Here is a 17,578-nt window from a genome sequence, read left to right as displayed (position 1 = left end):
GTAGCCAGGACTACAGGCACGCACCCCACGCTAATTTTTTGTATTTTAGTAGAGACGAGGTTTCACCATGTTGCCCAGGCTGGTCTCAAACTCCTGTGATCTGCCCGCCTCAGCCTCCCAAAGTGCTGAGATTACAGGTGTGAGCCACCACGCCTGGCCAAGATTTTCTTTTTTTTCTTTTTTTCTTTTTTTTTTTTTTTTTGAGACGGAGTCTCATTCTGTTGCCAAGCTGGAGTGCAGTGGTGGATCTTGGCTCACTACAACCTCCGCCTCCCGGGTTCAAGCGATTCTCCTGCCTCAGCCTCCCAAGTAGCTGGGACTACAGGTGCACACCACCAAACCCAGCTAATTTTTGTACTTTTAGTAGAGACGGGGTTTCACCATGTTTGCCAGGATGGTCTCAATCTCTTGACCTCGTGATGCGCCTGCCTTGGTCTCCCAAAGTGCTGGGATTACAGGTGTGAGCCACCATGCCCGGCCAAGGTTTTCTAATATGAGGGCCCAAGACTCCTTTTTCCCACATTAGCTGCCGGATGAAAGGCTGCCTTCATTCAAAATGGTTTTTATTAGATGTAACAACAGCATGTTATAAAAACAGGGAGTCCATATATTGGAGAAGACATATAATCCCACTTTAAAAGTTAGAAACCTGAGTTTCTCCGACAGAAAGTTGGCAGATTTGATTCCTTGTTTTGCATTTTTAAAAAATCGAGTTATAAAGACTTTGAAAATAACCTTCAGAGGAGGAATAATGAGAGTTATTTTTAAAACACAATGAGGGGAGTCAGATTTCTTTCTAGCAGGTGTGTCACCCTTCACAGAAAGAAGGGCTGGGTGGGAGGAGGGAATGTCACGTGAACCTCAGGAACATTTTGAGGGAGTTCGGCCCATTGGGATCCCGATCCTTTCTCCTCAGACCTTTCCCCGTACAAATTCCTCTGAGGCGTCTCCTCAGTCACCCCAGGAAACCACAGAACTCTAGCTCTATGGGCTGAACTGCGTCCCCCTATAAATTCGTACATTGAAGTCCTAAGTCTCAGTACCTCAGAACGTGACTGCTTTTGGAGATAAAATCTTTAAAGAGGTGAAATGAGGCCAGGTGCAGTGGCTCATGCCTGTAATCCCAGCAATTTGGGAGGCTGAGATGGGTGGATCATTTGAGGTCAGGAGTTTGAGACCAGCCTGGCCAACATGGCAAAACCTCATCTCTATTAAAAATACAAATAAATAAATAAATAAATAAATAAATAAATAAATAAATAAAAGCCAGGAGTGGTGGCAGGCACCTACAATCCCAGCTACTCAGGAGCTGAGGCAGAAGAATCGCTTGAACCCGGCAGGCAGAGGTTGCAGTGAGCCGAGATCAAGCCACTGCACTCCAGCCTGGTCACGGAACGAGACTCAGTCTCAAAAAAGTAAAAATGAGGCTGGGCATATGGCTCATGCCTGTAATCCCAGTACTTTGGGAGGCCGAGGTGGACGGATCAAGAGGTCAGGAGTTCAAGACCAGCCTGGCCGATATGGTGAAACCCCGTCTTTACTAAAAATACAAAAAAATTAGCCAGGCATGGTGGCGGGCACCTGTAGTCCCAGTTACTCGAGAGGCTGAGGCAGAAGAATCTCTTGAACCCAGGAGGCGGAGGTTGCGGTGAGCCGAGACCTCGCCATTGCACTCCAGCCTGGGCGACAGAGCGAGACTCAGTCTCAATAAAAATAAAAAAATAAAATAAAGCGGTGAAATGAGGTCACGGAGTGGACCCTAATCCCCTATGACCAGTGTCTTTATGAGAACAGATTAGGACACAGAGAGACACAGAGGGAAGATGATGCGAGGACAGAGAGAGAGCAGCCATCTGCGAGCCAAAGAGAGAAGCTTCAGGAGAAGCCAACCGTGCCACACTTTGATCTCTGACTTCCAGCCTTCAGAACTGTCAGCAAAGAAGTATCTGTTGCTTAAGCCACTCAGTCTATGGTTCTTTGTGACAACGGTCCTACAAACTCATGCAGACTCTGTGTCCTATATTCAATCAGAAACATCCCTTCCCCTGCACAGACAGGGGAGAATCTGAACTGTTTCCTGAGTTCTCCAGGGAGTGAGATGCCCTTGCTATTCTGCTGCAAACTTCAGCAGACCTTGCACTCTCCTCCTTGTGTCCTCGGGGGCATCCTCACCCTCAAAGGCCAACACTCTCACTCCCAAACGCACTCTGCTTCCCAGCTCCGCCCAAGACAAAGCATCAGCCCTGCTTCGTTCCCAGGCAACATGTCAGTGCTGCACAACCAGGCCACCGCGGGACCCTGTCTGACCCCGTGTTGGGGAGAAGGGTGTCAGGGTGTCAGCTGCACCTTTCCCCTCTCAGATGCCAACGTGCTGAGGCATGACAGTGGGCGTGCCAGGGAACCCCGACATCACAGAGGGATCAGGAATGAGGGCTTTGATGGATCTGACATCCCACCCACCACGCCCACGCTGCTCCTCACATTAAGGAGCTGTCACTCACGGCGGAAGATCTCTGGGGCTGGAATTTTCCTTTAAGCTGGAGAAGGCACCCGGGGGAACAATAACAATCGGTACTTTTCTATACAGAGATGGGAAAAGTGACCCAGAACTGCAGAGTTGTTTTTCTAACAGAGGAGGATGTGTTCCTGCTAATAAGCCTGGCCACACAGAGTCCAGCCACCCTCCCGTTGTCTCGCCCAATGTCTCCCAGACGCTCAGACACGAGCACTATGCCCTAACCAGTGCTTCGTAGTCTTTCACCAAAATCTGCTCTTCCCACCCTGGTCAAAAGCCTGGGAATTGTTCCAGGCGACCCCAGCCAAGATGTGGCCAACTTCTGTTGAATGGGCTTTTTTATCCCTTTTTTTTTTTCAGGCTGGAGTGCAGTGGCACGATCATAGCTCACTGTGGCCTGAAACTCCTGGGCACAAGTGATCCTCCCACTTTAGCGTCCCATAGCTAAGACTACAGGCAAGTGCCACCCTGCCCAGCTAATTTTTTTTTTTTTTTTTTTTTTTTTTGAGACAGGTTCTGGCTCTGTCACCCAGGCTGGAGTGCAGTGGCACAATCCCAGCTCACTGCAACCTCTGCCTCCTAGGTTCAGGTGATTTTCATACCTCAGCCTCCCAAGGAGCTGGGACTAGAGATGCCTGCCAGCACGCCCAGCTCATTTGTTTGTGTGTGTGTGTTTGTATTTTTGGTAGACACAGGGTTTCACCATGTTGCCCAGGCTAGTCTCAAATACCTAGGCTCAAGTGATCCACCCACCTTGGCCTCCCAAAGTGCAGGGATAAAGGCGTGAGCCATGGCTCCTGGCCCCCAGCTATTTTTTTAATTTTTTTGTAGAGATGGGTCTTGGTACGTTGCCCAGTCTGACTGCTTTTGTTTACAACACATCTCTTACCTGCCCACTCAATCCTACCTCCGTGGAACTTCTTCTAACCCGTCTCCCGAACTATCAGGTTCTGCCTTCCAGCTGTGGCATCTGTCTCCAGCCTCCGGGGTGCTCCTTCGCTCAGGGCTCTCAACCGTGGCCCCATCGACGCTTGGAGCTGGATCATTCTTTGGGGGTTGGTGGGGGCGGCTGTCCTGAGTGTTGTAGGATGTTTAGCAGCATCCATGTCCTCCACCTACTAGATGCCAGGAGCACCCCCAGGTATGACAACCTAAAATGTATTTAGACATTGCCAAATGTCCCTGGGGGCTTTCATCCTGACTGCACATTCAAACCACCTGGAAAACTTTTCAAAAAGGGCAATGGTTAAGCCTGGCCTGATGGCAGGCACCTGTAAGTGAAATTACTCAGGAGGCCAAGGTGAGAAGATCCCTTGAGCCCAGGAGTTTGAGTCCGGCCTGGGCAATATAGTGAAACCCCACCTCTAAAAAAAGAAATTGTTTAAAAAAAAGAAAACCAGGCCGGGCATGGTGGCTTACACCTGCAATCCCAGCACTTTAGGAGGCCAGGGCAGGTGGATCACCTGAGGTCAGGAGTTTGAGACCAGCCTGACCAACACGGTGAATGTTGTTGTAGAGACGGGGGTCTCTACTGAAAACACAAAAATTAGCCAGGCATGGTGGCAGGTCCCTGTAATCCCAGCTACTTCGGAGGCTGAGGCAGGAGAATCACTTGAACCCTGGAGGCAGAGGTTACAGTGAGTGGAGATCTCACCACTGCTCTCTAGCCTAAGCAACAGAGACAGACTCAAGTCTCAAAAAAAAAAAAAAAAAAAAAAAAGGAAGGAAGAAAACCAGTGGCATAAAAAGACCAATGCTTAAGCCTCACTTCCAGGCCAAGTAATCAGAAACTCAAAGTACGGTGAGTTGATATTAACGTTTTTTAAAATGCAGTCCAGGTTGAGAATTACTCATTCCCTCTCACCAGAATCATCTTTCTAGCTTATAAACCAACTCATCTTATTCATCCCTGATTTTCAAACGTCAAACAGCTTCTCATTAAACACAGAAGTCATTAAACTCTGTAGCATGACCTAGGAAGCCCTCCAGTTCTGGGCTTTTCTTTTTGTTTGTTTGGTTTTTTGTGTTTGTTTTGTTTTGTTTGTTTGTTTTGAGACTGAGTCTCGCTCTGTCACCCAGGCTGCAGTGCAGTGGCACAATCTCAGCTCACTGCAGCCTCTGACTCCTGGGTTCAAGCGATTCTCCTGCCTCAGCCTCCTGAGTAGCTGGGAATACAGGCACATGCCACCACGCCCAGCTAATTTTTGTATTTTTAGTAGAGACAGGGTTTTACCACATTAGCCAGGCTGGTCTTGAACTCCTGACCTAGTGATCAGCCTGCCTCGGCCTCCCAAAGTACTGGGATTACAGGCGTGTGCCACCGCACAGGCAGTTCTGGGGAGTTCTTACCTACCAACCTTCCCCTCCGTCAATGCCAAGCTCACTTCCTGCACACTTGGAGCCAGCTCTCCCGATCCCCAAGCAATCTCCCAAACCACCCTGCTACTTTACATGTCCATGTTTTGTATTGCCTAAAATGTCACTCATTTCCCCAACCTCCTGGCCAAAAACTACTGACTTCTTATCATTCGACTCCATTGCAAGCCCCCTTGTGAAATCTGTCCTGATCCCCCGTGACCCCAGATAGAACTGACCACCCCCTGCTTGGTGTTACATGTATCCTCTAACAATGTCTGTCACAGCCTATGGAACAATTCTTGTCTCCTTGTTTACATATCTGTCTTTCCCCACTAGACTCTAAGCTCCTTGGTGCTCCCAGGACCTGGCATCTAGCCCATAAGTGCCCAATTATGTGTCTGTATTGAATGAAAGAACATTACAAGCAAGAGATGCCAAACTCTGCCTGAATATCCTCAATATTCCTGCTTCTGCATTCCTTTCTCAGGCAAAAAGAGCTGCCAGAAGCCACACAGGAAAACAAAGCTGTCTACCAGAAGGCTTCCCCAAGAAAGTCCATCCCATGGTGAATCCCAAGGGCGGTGGTGGTACTGGCTTGGAGGGTGATCTGGTAATTGCAAAGGGGAATGGGCCATCCCCAGAACAAGAGTCCATGGGTGCCGGAACCACAGGAGGCCACCTACCTGCGTTCATCTGTCCACTGTGTGCCATCAGCTAATTCCCCAGCAAAGCCTCTGCCTCTTTCTACCACATCTTAAACGAGCCCAGGCATCAGAGGTGGGCAACAGCATGGCTGGTGGGCATGCTGACCCATGGTTACATTGAGACTGAGATGGAGGCATGGGTGTGAGAACCTCAGGAATCGCACAAGGACCTTTCTGACCAGCATGGCTCTCCCTGGCCCCATGACAGCTGTCATTTCTCAAGAGGCTGGAGCTGCAGGGGCACAGAGGATCCTGAATGAACTCTCTTAGTTCAGGGAGAAGGCATCCCACCCATTCCTCTGGCTCACACCAGTGGCCTATTTTTTTTTTTTTTTTTTTTATACAGAATCTCTCTGTCACCCAGGCTGGAGTGTAGTGGCATGAACTCGTGAACTCAAGTTACTGCAACTTCCACCTCCCGGGTTCAAGCGATTCTCCTGCCTCAGCCTCCCAAGTAGCTGGGATTACAGGTGCCCACCACCACGCCCCGCTAATTTTTATATTTTTAGTAGTCACAGGGTTTTGCCATGTTGGCCAGGCTGACCTCGGCCTCCCAAACTGCTGGGATTACAGACATGACCCACTGCATCTGGCCCACCAGTGGTCTTCTTAATTTGCAAATCTGCCATATCACTTGCCCATTCCAATTTCTGTAGTGGCTCTGTACAAGATAAAACCAAACCTTTCACAGGTCTTGAAGGCCCATATGCACCTGCTACCTCCGCCTTCCTTTCCAGCTTCCCACTCCCCTTGCACTTCAAAATCCATCCATTACAGAACACGGCCCCACCCCCCTAGCTTTCGCACGCCTCTGTGCCTGCACTGGTCCCTCTGCCCGAAACATCTTTCCGTTTCTGCCTGGAAACCCCTGTGTATCCTTCAGGTCTCCGCTCTGTGTCCCTAAGCACATTGAGCCGGGCTTTCCCACAGCCTCCACACTCTGCCTTACATCATGGGAAAGCTCCTGGCATTGCATCACCACTTGTGACACACAACGACCACTCCTGTATTTCTTCCTGGTTTCACCATCTAGTGCTGCGTGACTGGCAAGCCGCTTAGACTCTCTGAGCCTCAGCTTTCTTCTTTGTGAAATGGTGACCATAACCTCCAGCTTATGAAATAGATGAGATAATGCACATTAACGCCCCTCCCCACCCCATCATGGACACAGACAGCGTACTTCATCACATGCACAGAACGAGTGGTGAGTGACAGTTGCACCCAGGTCCACGCTTTTTAGTTCCAGGCCCTTCTCCAGAAAGCTGGACATAGAATGCAGCTGGGTCTTCATTAAGGATCGCCTGGCACAGGCTCTTGAGGCCTGTTCTGCAGAACTTTATTCTGTCCCCTGCTCCAAGGAGCTCTGTGACATGACCAATACATACACAGATATACAGGATAATAGGGCCCTTACCAGCACAAGGTCTAGGGAAAGAGCAATGCTGGAGGTACGGCAGGGTCTGTAGGGCACAGAGAAGGGAGCTGTCCTGCCCAGGGGCATTAGGAGAACCAGCCTTCACGGACGAGGGGTAGCTGAGCTGGGCATGGGAAGAGAAGTGGAGCTTGGCAAGCGAGAGGGGGAGAAAGGACTTTCCCAGCAGACGGACCCTGAGGCATGAAGTGCTACCAGGTTCCTAAAAAAGGAAGCTGAAGCCTGAGGTGAGCCCAGCTGCCTGCCAGCTTCCTGAGTGAAGTAGGCAGGCAGAGGCAGTTTAGAACATGGTGGAGCTGGATCTCGTAGCCAGGGTGCTCAGGGGAAGGCCACCATCCCAATGGAAAAGTGGATGTCTCAAGGAGGTCAAACATTGGATTGAAAAACTGTGTAGGGAAGACATGGAGGAGACGGGTGGAAGAGGGGATGGAGGTTAGGAGGGGAAAGGATGGAGGAGGAGGAAGGGAGGAGGACAATGGAAGGAAGGAATAGGAAGAGGATGGAGGAAGGAAAGGTGGAGGGGGGAGCTGGAGTGGAATGGAGGTGGAAGGAGGAGGAAGAGTTTGGTGGAACAGGGTGGAGGAAGGACATGGATGGAGTTTGGGTGGAGGCCAGGGAAGGAAGGGAGGAGGGGAAGGAGTGGATGGAAGGAGGGAGGTGGAGGGAGCGGGCGGGAGAGGAGGCTAGGGTGGAAGAGAGGATGCTGGGGTGGAGGAGGGGTGGCTGGGGAGGAGAAGGGCAGCCTGGGTGGAGGAGAGACTAGAGACCAAGACACTAGTTAGAAGACCAAGGTAAAGAGAGGAGAATCTACTAGAGAAGAGTCGTGATGGAAAAGAATGCCAGAGATTCAATAAACAAATTGAATATCTCCAGACAATTACTCTCTGAGCCCCCAAGCCAGAGCTGTCCTGCCTGGGAGGAGGCAGTCCTAGGGTAAATCCTGGAAGATGATGTGTGGCTTTGAGATAGCCGACTTAGGCAGTTTCTTCTGCTTTTAGTAACTGGTATCTGCAATACAGGCTCTCAGGGTTCTTTCTGAGGGAAACAACATCCAGCCTGTCTGCTTTATGGATGATACCCACACCTCTACTACCCAGGAGATGAGCACGAGCATCCTGAAGTAGGTGGATCAAATGCAACCAACTGTCCCGGGGTCCCCAGGACTGTCCCGGTTTTAGCACTGAAAGTCCTGGGCAAATCAGGACAGTGGTCACCGACTATACCAATTTGCTGAGCTCCAGGGGCTCAGGGAGAGCCCAGCTCGTCACAAAACATTCAACTAATTCTACTTAACAAGATAAGCCTAAGAAGATGGACACTACGCTGTGAAAAGTGGCTATGGGTGGGAGGAAGGACAAAGACGTGACCCAGGACCGAATCCTCTATAGATCTCTTCTGACAGTGATTATCTCAGAAGCTCAGAACTAAATGAACCACTTTGTCCCCACACACATCACCCCACAGGTGCATTCCACCTCCCACATGTCCATCCTGTGTGCACACCCTGTGCCCGGACACTTTGTCTGGGAAAGCATTCACAAGGGAAGCGAAAAGGTTGGGACTTCTGCCGCCAGCGCAGACAGCGGGAGATGCACAGATAGACACACTCAAATGAGGGCTCTTTAAGGTGGCCCTTTATCCTACAAATCACCCCGTTTTCATGGGCTATGTGTACACACACACACACACACACACACACTTTAAAATAGTGCAGTTTTGAATCAGGAAAAAAAGGCAAAAATGGTAATGTCACATCTGGTCGTCTTACAACAATATCAGCAGGCTGTCTCAAATCTGCCACAGCCTGAACTGAACCTGCCTCTCCCGAGTAACAGGTTGTTTTCACCTCCCGCAGACCATCCGCGCTGGCTTCAGATTCTCCACTACAGGCAGGGCACACGAAAACCTAATTATTATAGTCATCAATATCGACACACACAGCAAAGAAGTCACTTAATAAAATCGAGCAGCACAAATCGACCCAAAGGGGTGCCCTCCACTCCTGCCCCACGTGTCCTCGGACGCCTCGCAGACGCGGTCCCCCGCCCGCCTCCCAGGGCCCAGGTGAGGGGCCAGGATTACCTTTTGGAGAAATGCCATCCTCGGCCTGTACTGCTGGCCTTGGTGTCGGATTGTCATCTTGGCCCCTGGATGGATTCCCAGCCAGAACACCAGTGGGAGACAAGAGGAGAAGCCCCCCAAGTTCGAATGGCAGCCTGGCTCGCCCCAGCCCTGGGCGTCGACGGGGAGGCGGCTGGGCGGGGAGGGCGCGGGCCGGGCCCCCCTGACTCTCACTAGGCGCCGCTGACTTGGAAAGCAGCTGGAATCCGCGCCAGCCAATCCGCGAGCGGTGCCGCGGGCTCATTAGCATGCGCTGCGCGGGCGCCCACCTGCCGCCAGGGGGCGCTGTCCGCCCCTCGCCGGGACCCCGCGGAGCAGCAGGTGAGACCCGCAGGGCAGGGCCCCGGGAGGAGGAGCAGGAGGAGGAGGGGGACCCGGTGGGATGAGCGAGACATTTAACTTGGGGCGGAGTTATGCAGAGAAGTGACACAAAGAGCCCTCACTAATGCAGCGCGGTGGAAAATACGGACTTTCCTATTTCAGCTCTGCCATTAACAAGCCGGCAGCCCTGGGTAAGTTCCTTACAGTCTCTAAGTGTCAATGTCCTTCACTCAAAAGTAAAAATTGGAAAATGGGATCATAATAGATGAGGTTGCTATGTAGAAGAGGATCATATAGAAAAGGTTGCTCTACCATTTTAATGAGGAGATATGTAACACAGTGCTTGGCCCTCAATAGATGCTTAGAAAAAAAAAATCAGAGGTGGCGATTTATTGACCCAATAGCACAGGAATTGCTAAGATGTGGGTTTAAAAAGAGAGAGCAAAGAAGTGAAGAAGGAAGAGGGGAAGGTTATAGTGCTCACCGGGCTAGCTGTCTGGCATTGAGCGAATTATGTTTTACTTCTCTGGTTCTTAGTGTTTCGGTTAGTTGGTTGGTTGATTGGGGTTTGCTGTTGTTGTTGTTGTTTAACTTTTTTTTGAGACAGGGTCTTGCTCTGTCACCCAGGCTGGAGTGCAGTGGTGTGATCACGGTTCGTTGCAGCCACAACCTCCCAGGCTCAAACAATCCTGCCACCTCAGCCTCCGCAGTAGCTGGGGCTACAGGCCTGCGCCACCACCCCCAGCTAATTTTTACAAAAATTGTTTGTGGAGAGGGTTTCACTATGTTGCCAAGGCTGGTTTCAAACTCCTGGGCTCAATCGATCTGCCCACCTCGGCCTCCCAAAGTGCTGGGATTACAGGAGTGAGCCACTGCAGCTGGCTGGTTTGCTTATTTTAATAGACTTTATTTTTTAGAGCAGTTTTAGGTTCACAGCACAACTGAGCAGAAGGTATAGGGACATGTTATATATCCCCTCTCCCCACACACGCACAGCCTCCTCCATGATCAACATCCTCCACTGGAGTGGCCCATTTGTTACAATTGATGAACCTACACTGACACCACATTATGTCAGCATTTTCATCTTGAGAAAAATGCAAGGATGAAGCCTCTAAGTTACTATGAAGAGCCCTTCTGCTTTGTCATATAAAGCACTTTCTCTTAAACATACTCGGTGGTTATTGAGTGTAGCAGATAAAATGTTTAAGTTGGAAGAAAACAAGAAGGCGTTTACCTTAGAAAGGCACAGTCAACCAATGTCCCTTTAAAGCAGTGGTTCTTGGCTGGCTGTGGTGGCTCACGCCTATAATTCCAGCACTTTGGGAGGCCCAGGCAGGCGAATCACTTGAGGTCAGGAGTTTGAGACCAGGCTGGCCAACATGGCAAAACCCTATCTCTATTAAAAATACAGAAATCAATCAGCCTAGTGGCGCAACCTGTAATCCCAGCTACTCAGGAGGCCGAGGCGCAAGAATCACTTGAACCCAGAGGCTGCAGTGAGCCAGGACTGAGCCACTGCACTCCAGCCTGGGTGACAGAGTCAGACTCTGTCTCAAAAAAAAAGCAGTGGTTCTTATCCATTCTCACAGGTGATATTTACCTGTAAGAATCTGATGAAAACTATGGACACTCAGGAACACACACACACATACACACACATACACACACATTCACACAACACTGACTGAAGTTTGCAAACAATTTCAAGAGGTTCATGCCTGGGCCCTCCTGTGCCTTTTCAGGAATCCCTGATTCAGAGCCTCCAATTTAGAGGACCCCGAAGGCTGCAGCGATCCGTCCATGCGGAAGACCAGAGATTCTGCCAAGCAAATGGAACCACTGAGAAGTATGCTCCTGGTGTGAGCTGAAATCCTAAGAAAATGCTGGAATATCTTGATTTTTTTCTCATAAAGCATCTTTTGAGCCTATTGTCATGCAGAGCACATGCTGGGATCTGACCAAGAAGATGAGCTACGAAGTTCCTTCCAACTTCAGCATCCCTTATCTCTAGAAACCCTAAGCATCGAGAAGATAAGTGGCTTTCCTAAAATGAAGGATGAGAAAAATTATTCAGGAGCAAAGAGAGGCAAGAATACAAAGCGCTTTGCTCACTAATAGGATAGGAGAGGCCTCAGTGCCTGCCACTCTCCTCCCTATCCCTTCTATCAGGCCCTGCTCTCCAAGCAACTACGTTTTGTGGGACCCACCTTTGCTCACTGGACCAGAGCTGCGAGGCATGGGACCCAGAGGCCAGTTCCCCACACGATAGGACCATGATGTGGATCTGAAAAACGGAGAGGAGCTTGTTAGATTATTACCTTCACAAATGTCAGCTTGAGTCAGATAAAGTCAGGGCCACAGGAAGCTGAGACCAAACGCAAGCTGAAGTTATGAGGAAGGCAAAATGAAAGGTGAGCAGAAGCAGCCGATCAGAAAAGGGAGGCAACCAGGCTGGGCGCAGAGGCTCACGCCTGTAATCCCAGCACTTTGGGGGGCTGAAGCTGGTGGATCACCTGAGGTCAGGAGTTCGAGACCAGCATGGTCAACATGGCAAAACCCCATCTCTACTAAAAATACAAAAAAATGAGCTGGGCATGGTGGTGTATGCCTGTAATCCCAGCTACTCGGGAGGCTGAGGCAGGAGAATCGCTTGAACCTGGGAGGTGGAGGTTGCAGTGAGCCGAGATTTGCACTCCAGCTTGGGCAACAGAGGGAGACTCTGTCTCAAAAAAATATACATATAAAAGAAAAGAAAAAAAGGGAAGCAAACAAGCTGAACGGAGAGCAGCGGGAGGGGCCATGACACAGACAAGCCCCTCAGATTAAGCTGGGTCAGTGCCTTCCCAAGGGCAAGGGTGTCTTCGGGAATCCTCCCACATTATCTGAGTCTTTGTTTCTTGCAACTGAAAGAGCCTGTCATGTAATATGGTATTCAAAGTTTCATGCCCGTGTCCTGGGGGAAAAAAATTGATTTAATTCATTGATTTATTTAATCAACAAACATATTGTTTGCCAGCCATTGTGGTAGAGTCTGGAATTCAAAGCAGAATATGACTCAGTCCTTTCTATGAGAATAAGACCAGAAAAATACAAATATAAAAAAGGAAAAAAAGAATGTGATCCAGTTCCTGTCTCAAGGAGCTCAGAGTTTAAAGTGGAAAAAGAATATTTTTTAAAAAAGTTATAAAATAAAATCTATGTGTAATGAAGATGTAGCCAATGCAATACAGGGTTTTGTGGAAAGGCACCTCACCCAGCCTGAATGGAAGAGAAGATCAGGAAGGCTTCCTGGAAGAGGAGTCTTAAAGAAGATAGGAAGTTAACCAGATGTAGGGGCAAACAAAGTTTCCTCACAGAGAACAGCACAACAAAAGGTGCAGAGGCAAGGATTAACATAATTTGAGGGTGATGACTAGGAGTTTGTTGGACACAAGGTCAAGAAGTTTGGAGGGGTCAGGCATGGTGACTTACGCTTGTAATCCCAGCACTTTGGGAGGCCGAGACGGGAGAATCACCTGAGGTCAGGAGTTCAAGACCAGCCTGGCCAACATGGTGAAACCCCCGTCTCTACCAAAAATACAAAAATTAGCTGGGTGTGGTGGCAGGCACCTGTAATCTCAGCTACTTGGGAGGCTGAATGAGGCAGGAGAATCACTTGAACCCAGGAGGCCAAGGTAAGCCAAGATCGCACCACTGCACTCCAGCGTCGGTGACAGAGAGAGACTCTATCTCAAAAAAAAAAAAAAGTAAAAAAAGAAAAGAAAAATTTAGAGGGTTTGGGTCAGGGATTATATGGAAAGGGACATAAAAAATGTTTTATATCTTGATGGGAGTGCTGGTTAAACAGGGAAATAAGTTTGCCAAAACTCATCAACTATTCTTAAAATTAGAGCATGTAATTATATGTAAACTGTACCTCGAATGTAAACTTTACCTCAAGTAAAAGGTTGGCCTTGTCATCTCAATGCTTTGGGAGGTTGAGTTGGGTGGATCACTTGAGGCCAGGAGTTTGAGACCCAACCTGGATAACATAGTGAGATGCTGTCTCTACAAAAAAGTTCTAAAAATTAGCCAGGCATGGTGGTGCGTACCTGTAGTCCCAGCTGCTGGGGAGGCTGAGGCAGGAGGATCACTTGAGCTCAGGATCACTACTGTACTCCAGCCTGGGTGACAGAGTGAGACCCTGCCTCAAAAAAAAAAAAAAAACAGGCCAGGCACAGTGGCTGACGCCTGTAATCCCAGCACTTTGGGAGGCTGAGGCAGGTGGATCACTTGAGGTCAGGAGTTCAAGACCAGCCTGGCCAACATGGTAAAAACCCCGGCTCTACTAAAAATACAAACATTAGCTGGGCATTGGGGCAGATGCCTATAATGTCAGCTACCTAGGAGGCTGAGGCAGGAGAATCACTTGAACCCGGGAGGCAGAGGTTGCAGTGAGCCGAAATCATGCCACTGCACTCCAGCCTGGGTGACAGAGTGAGACTCCATCTCAAAAAAAAAAAAATATTGACCAAAAAAAGCAAATAGTACCTTGCAATAAACCAGTACTAAAATTAAATCCTCCTGTGACTCTGACTGAGTGAGTAAATGGACGTTCCATTATCATCAACATCAACATCATCATCAGTTTTGTGACTAGCATCCTCTGCATCATTATCAACAAAAGAGTGTGATTCAGACCCTAAGCGGAGTCATGCTGCCCTGGGTATTGTACAACGTGATCTACATAGTCCTGGACCTTGTTCCCTGTAGGCTAAAACCTCATCCCAGCACAATCATGTGTTCATCCAGACAGAACACGCAAGCAGCAGTGCCCTTTAACGTCCAGGTCTAAGATCATCTCAATAAAATATCGCAACACCTCTAGTCAACCCAACAATTTAGTTCAGTCCAAGCGCTGCACTAAAGCTTAAAAGGACATGTTGCCTGCCTTTGTGCCCCTCTCAAAGTCTGCGAAAAGAAACATAAACTTAAACAGTTCATTTGGACATGATGGATGTTTCAGATCGCTGCCAGGCCAAGACTTCCATGAAGGGACTTCTTAGAAGTGTGGCAGGGTTAAAGGAGCCACTAAGGGATGTTAAAGATCCCAGGTAATATAATAGCGACCATGGGAAGCTGTTATCCATTATCTAGGCATTTAAGGATGGAAAGCCAAAGCCCTGCTGGGAGCGGGGGCTGTCATCTTGGAGCGAGAAAGCCTGAGAGAATACATACCCCGGCTCTCTCTCCTCCTGCCCTCCATCTCCTGTTTCCTCCCAGTGTTCAGTCTTGACCCAAATCCAGAGGGCAATGGGTCTGCAGTCTTTTAGAGTTAGCCTCCTGCAGCGCAGAGGCAGAGAAGGGCAAAAATTCTGGGGGCTGGAAAGGATACAGGGGAGTCACACTGTGAAGAGGCAGCACATGGGTTAAATGTCTGTGGTAGTGTGCACGCCCAGATCTCGGTCTCAGAGTTCATCCTCTGTCCTCAAGCACTTTGGACAACTCAGGTACAGCACCTCCCACACCTGCCCTGACCTGGACAGAAATGGTGTCGGGTTCATCTGACTCCCTGAGTCACTGCCCATCCTCTACCCTTGCTTACGTTTCATCTAATTGTCTTGTGTGAAAGTATTATAAGTGTATACTACATTTGCAATTCTAAAAAAAATCATAGAGAGAGAAAAACCTTCAGATGCATGAATGTTTCTTCTTAGGTCCTTGTAGCCAATACAGCATGAAGACATACTCTGGTGGGAAACCAAAGGGCATTATTTTCCACGCTGAGCATATCAAGCCAGCTGGGCAGAGTCTCTCTGCACCTCATGGGTCAGCCCAAGTTCAACAATAAAGGGAAGTGACGGTTGGACACACCCACCTTTATCTCTGCACTTTCACATTCTCCACAAAGAAGCCATGTTGGACCTCTGGAAGCTGGCCAAACCTGGTGGCCCCGGGTATTTGATCAGGGAAAGAAGGAGAAAAAGAAGAGTTGGTACTTCCTAGAAGGCTTCCTGCCTCTTCCTCATCTGGGGGTTGTTCAGAAACTATTTCAACCTAGTGGGGACCACCAGCTACCACCACAAACCACAGTCCTATCATAGAAACCTGGTTCCTCTCAATTTTTTTTATCCTAAATTAAATTCACTGGATGCATCCAGAAAAGATATTTTTCACATGCATTGCTCGAGATGAACATAGCAAAAAAAGAACAAATCACACCTTTCTCTGTTCCCCACCCCTTCCCAATTCTGTAGGGTACACTTCCATCTAAGGACCAGGTCAGATTGGAACTGTTGAAGGGCATTTGCTACTTGTTTTAAGGGTATTATTATGTTTTATTATAGAAAATTTAGAAATACAGAGTTTTAAAAAATGACAGTATGGGAAAAGGTACTTTTATGACTTATAATAAGCTTTGGTTTTAAGATAGTGCTGGGATTAGCAGGGTGTGAAGACCATGAAGCACAAGATGTGTGCCCTTGTCCCTCCGCTGCCTCTGACCAGATAGGAGCCTTTTGTTCACAGCTTCATGGAGTATAATTGGCATACAATAAACTGCACATATTTAAAGTGTGCAATTTGATATGTTTTGGCATATATATACACCCATGAAACTGTACACACAATCAAGATAGGGAAATTATCCATCATCCCCCAAAATTTCTTTGCACCACCTCTGACCTTCGCCTCCTCCCCTACACTGTCCCCACATAACCACTGACCTGCTTTCTGTCACTATGGATTAGTTGGATGGGTGACTTTGTTTTATTATTTTTTTTTATTTTTTATTTTTTTTATTTTTTAGCTTTGTCGCCCAGGCTGGAGTGCAGTGGCACGATCATAGCTCACTACAACCTCCAACTCCTGGGCTCAGGCAAACTTCCCGCCTCAGGCTCCCGAGTAACTGAGACTACAGGCATGCACCACCATGCCAGGCCAATTCTTTTATGTTTTGTAGAGACAAGGTCTCGCTGTGTTGCACATGCTGGACTCCAAATCCTGGGCTTAAACGATTCTCCAGCCTCAGCCTCCCAAGTAACTGGGATTACAGATGTGTGCCACCACACCCAGTGAGGATGGGTGACTTTGATCAAGTTACCTAACCTCTCTGATTCTCTGGTTTCTCGCTAGTAATATGTAATTTCAAAAAGAAACAGACGTGATGAATTCAAAACTCCCCTCAAATTTGGAAATCCTATGAGGTCAGTATTCTGAGGAGAGTAAAAAGCTCAATCAGCCCTGAGGTGTAGCAGAATGGGAACAGTGCTCCCCCTAAGTCAAGGCCCTTCTGAACTTAGACCAACCACCCCAAAATGGGACTCCATGTGGCAGACATTCAAAAGAGCTGAGGGCTACCAACAACATTCCCCACAAGTTATCACACAGAGATCAGGGATGGGGCAAGAGGGACCTACTTTAGAAAAGAGACCTCAGGAAAATGTACTAATCGCTGCACTCCATTTGTATTAATCTTACTGAAGCCCCTTTCTTTGGCCAAACATTCCCACCCTGCAAAGGATGCTTACACAGAATGCACGCCAACGGAGGGTCCTCTACTGACACTGGCCCCCAAGATCCACCTGGAGGCTTGTGCCTCCCTCAGTGTTTCTGCCAACTGCCCAGGTTCCCCCCTTGCCCTGACTGTGACAGGATGGCTACGGCACCACAGCTGTGTGGATCGGGGGGGATCCCACCTCCTCCTTCACCTTCCACCAGCCACCACCACTCTTTGTAAGGAGCTGAGAGGATGGTAGGGAACAAGCATCTGTCTTATGGTTTTCCAAAGCAAGGGATTTTCCAAAACTCCTGCCCATTTTACCCTTGGTTTTCCCAGAAATGGAAATGTCTGGAAGGGCACAGGAAGATGATTGATACAGGAGACACAAAGAAAATAAAAACATTAACTCCTGCAAGAATGCATTTTTAATCCGGTTCAGGTGTTGCTTCTAAAGATCCACCTTCCCTAGGCTCATTTCTCTTTGTTTTGATGTGTGAACCTAATAATCGCTTTCTCTATCTGTGAATCAGTCTGTCTATCTAACCATCCATCCATCCATCCATCCATCCATCCATCCATCCATCCATCTTCATCTCTATGTCTTGTTACATCACCTGAACCTTGGAAAAGCTAATTGTGCTTTT

General features: G+C 48.6%; 1 protein-coding gene across 3 annotated transcripts in view; it reads right to left on the bottom strand.

Annotated features, from left to right (window-relative positions):
- RGS9 (regulator of G protein signaling 9) overlaps window positions 1–9,346 on the bottom strand; it is an 89,193-nt gene extending 79,847 nt beyond the window's left edge. The window contains exon 1 of one of the 3 annotated variants that reach the window (XM_003913311.3): window positions 9,092–9,346. In XM_003913311.3, the coding sequence (XP_003913360.1) occupies window positions 9,092–9,148 (57 nt within the window). In that variant the 5' untranslated portion in view covers window positions 9,149–9,346. Of the gene's footprint in view, window positions 1–3,404; window positions 3,855–9,091 lie in introns of those variants that run through there. The other 2 variants (XM_009191040.2, XM_009191041.4) reach the window with 2 other exon arrangements.
- Between the last annotated feature and the right edge of the window lie 8,232 nt (window positions 9,347–17,578).

This window comes from Papio anubis, chromosome 17, assembly GCF_008728515.1.
Source record: "Papio anubis isolate 15944 chromosome 17, Panubis1.0, whole genome shotgun sequence".
NCBI lineage: Eukaryota > Metazoa > Chordata > Mammalia > Primates > Cercopithecidae > Papio > Papio anubis.
The sequence above is the reverse complement of the archived record's forward strand: the minus strand, read 5'-3'. Positions and strand labels throughout refer to the sequence as shown.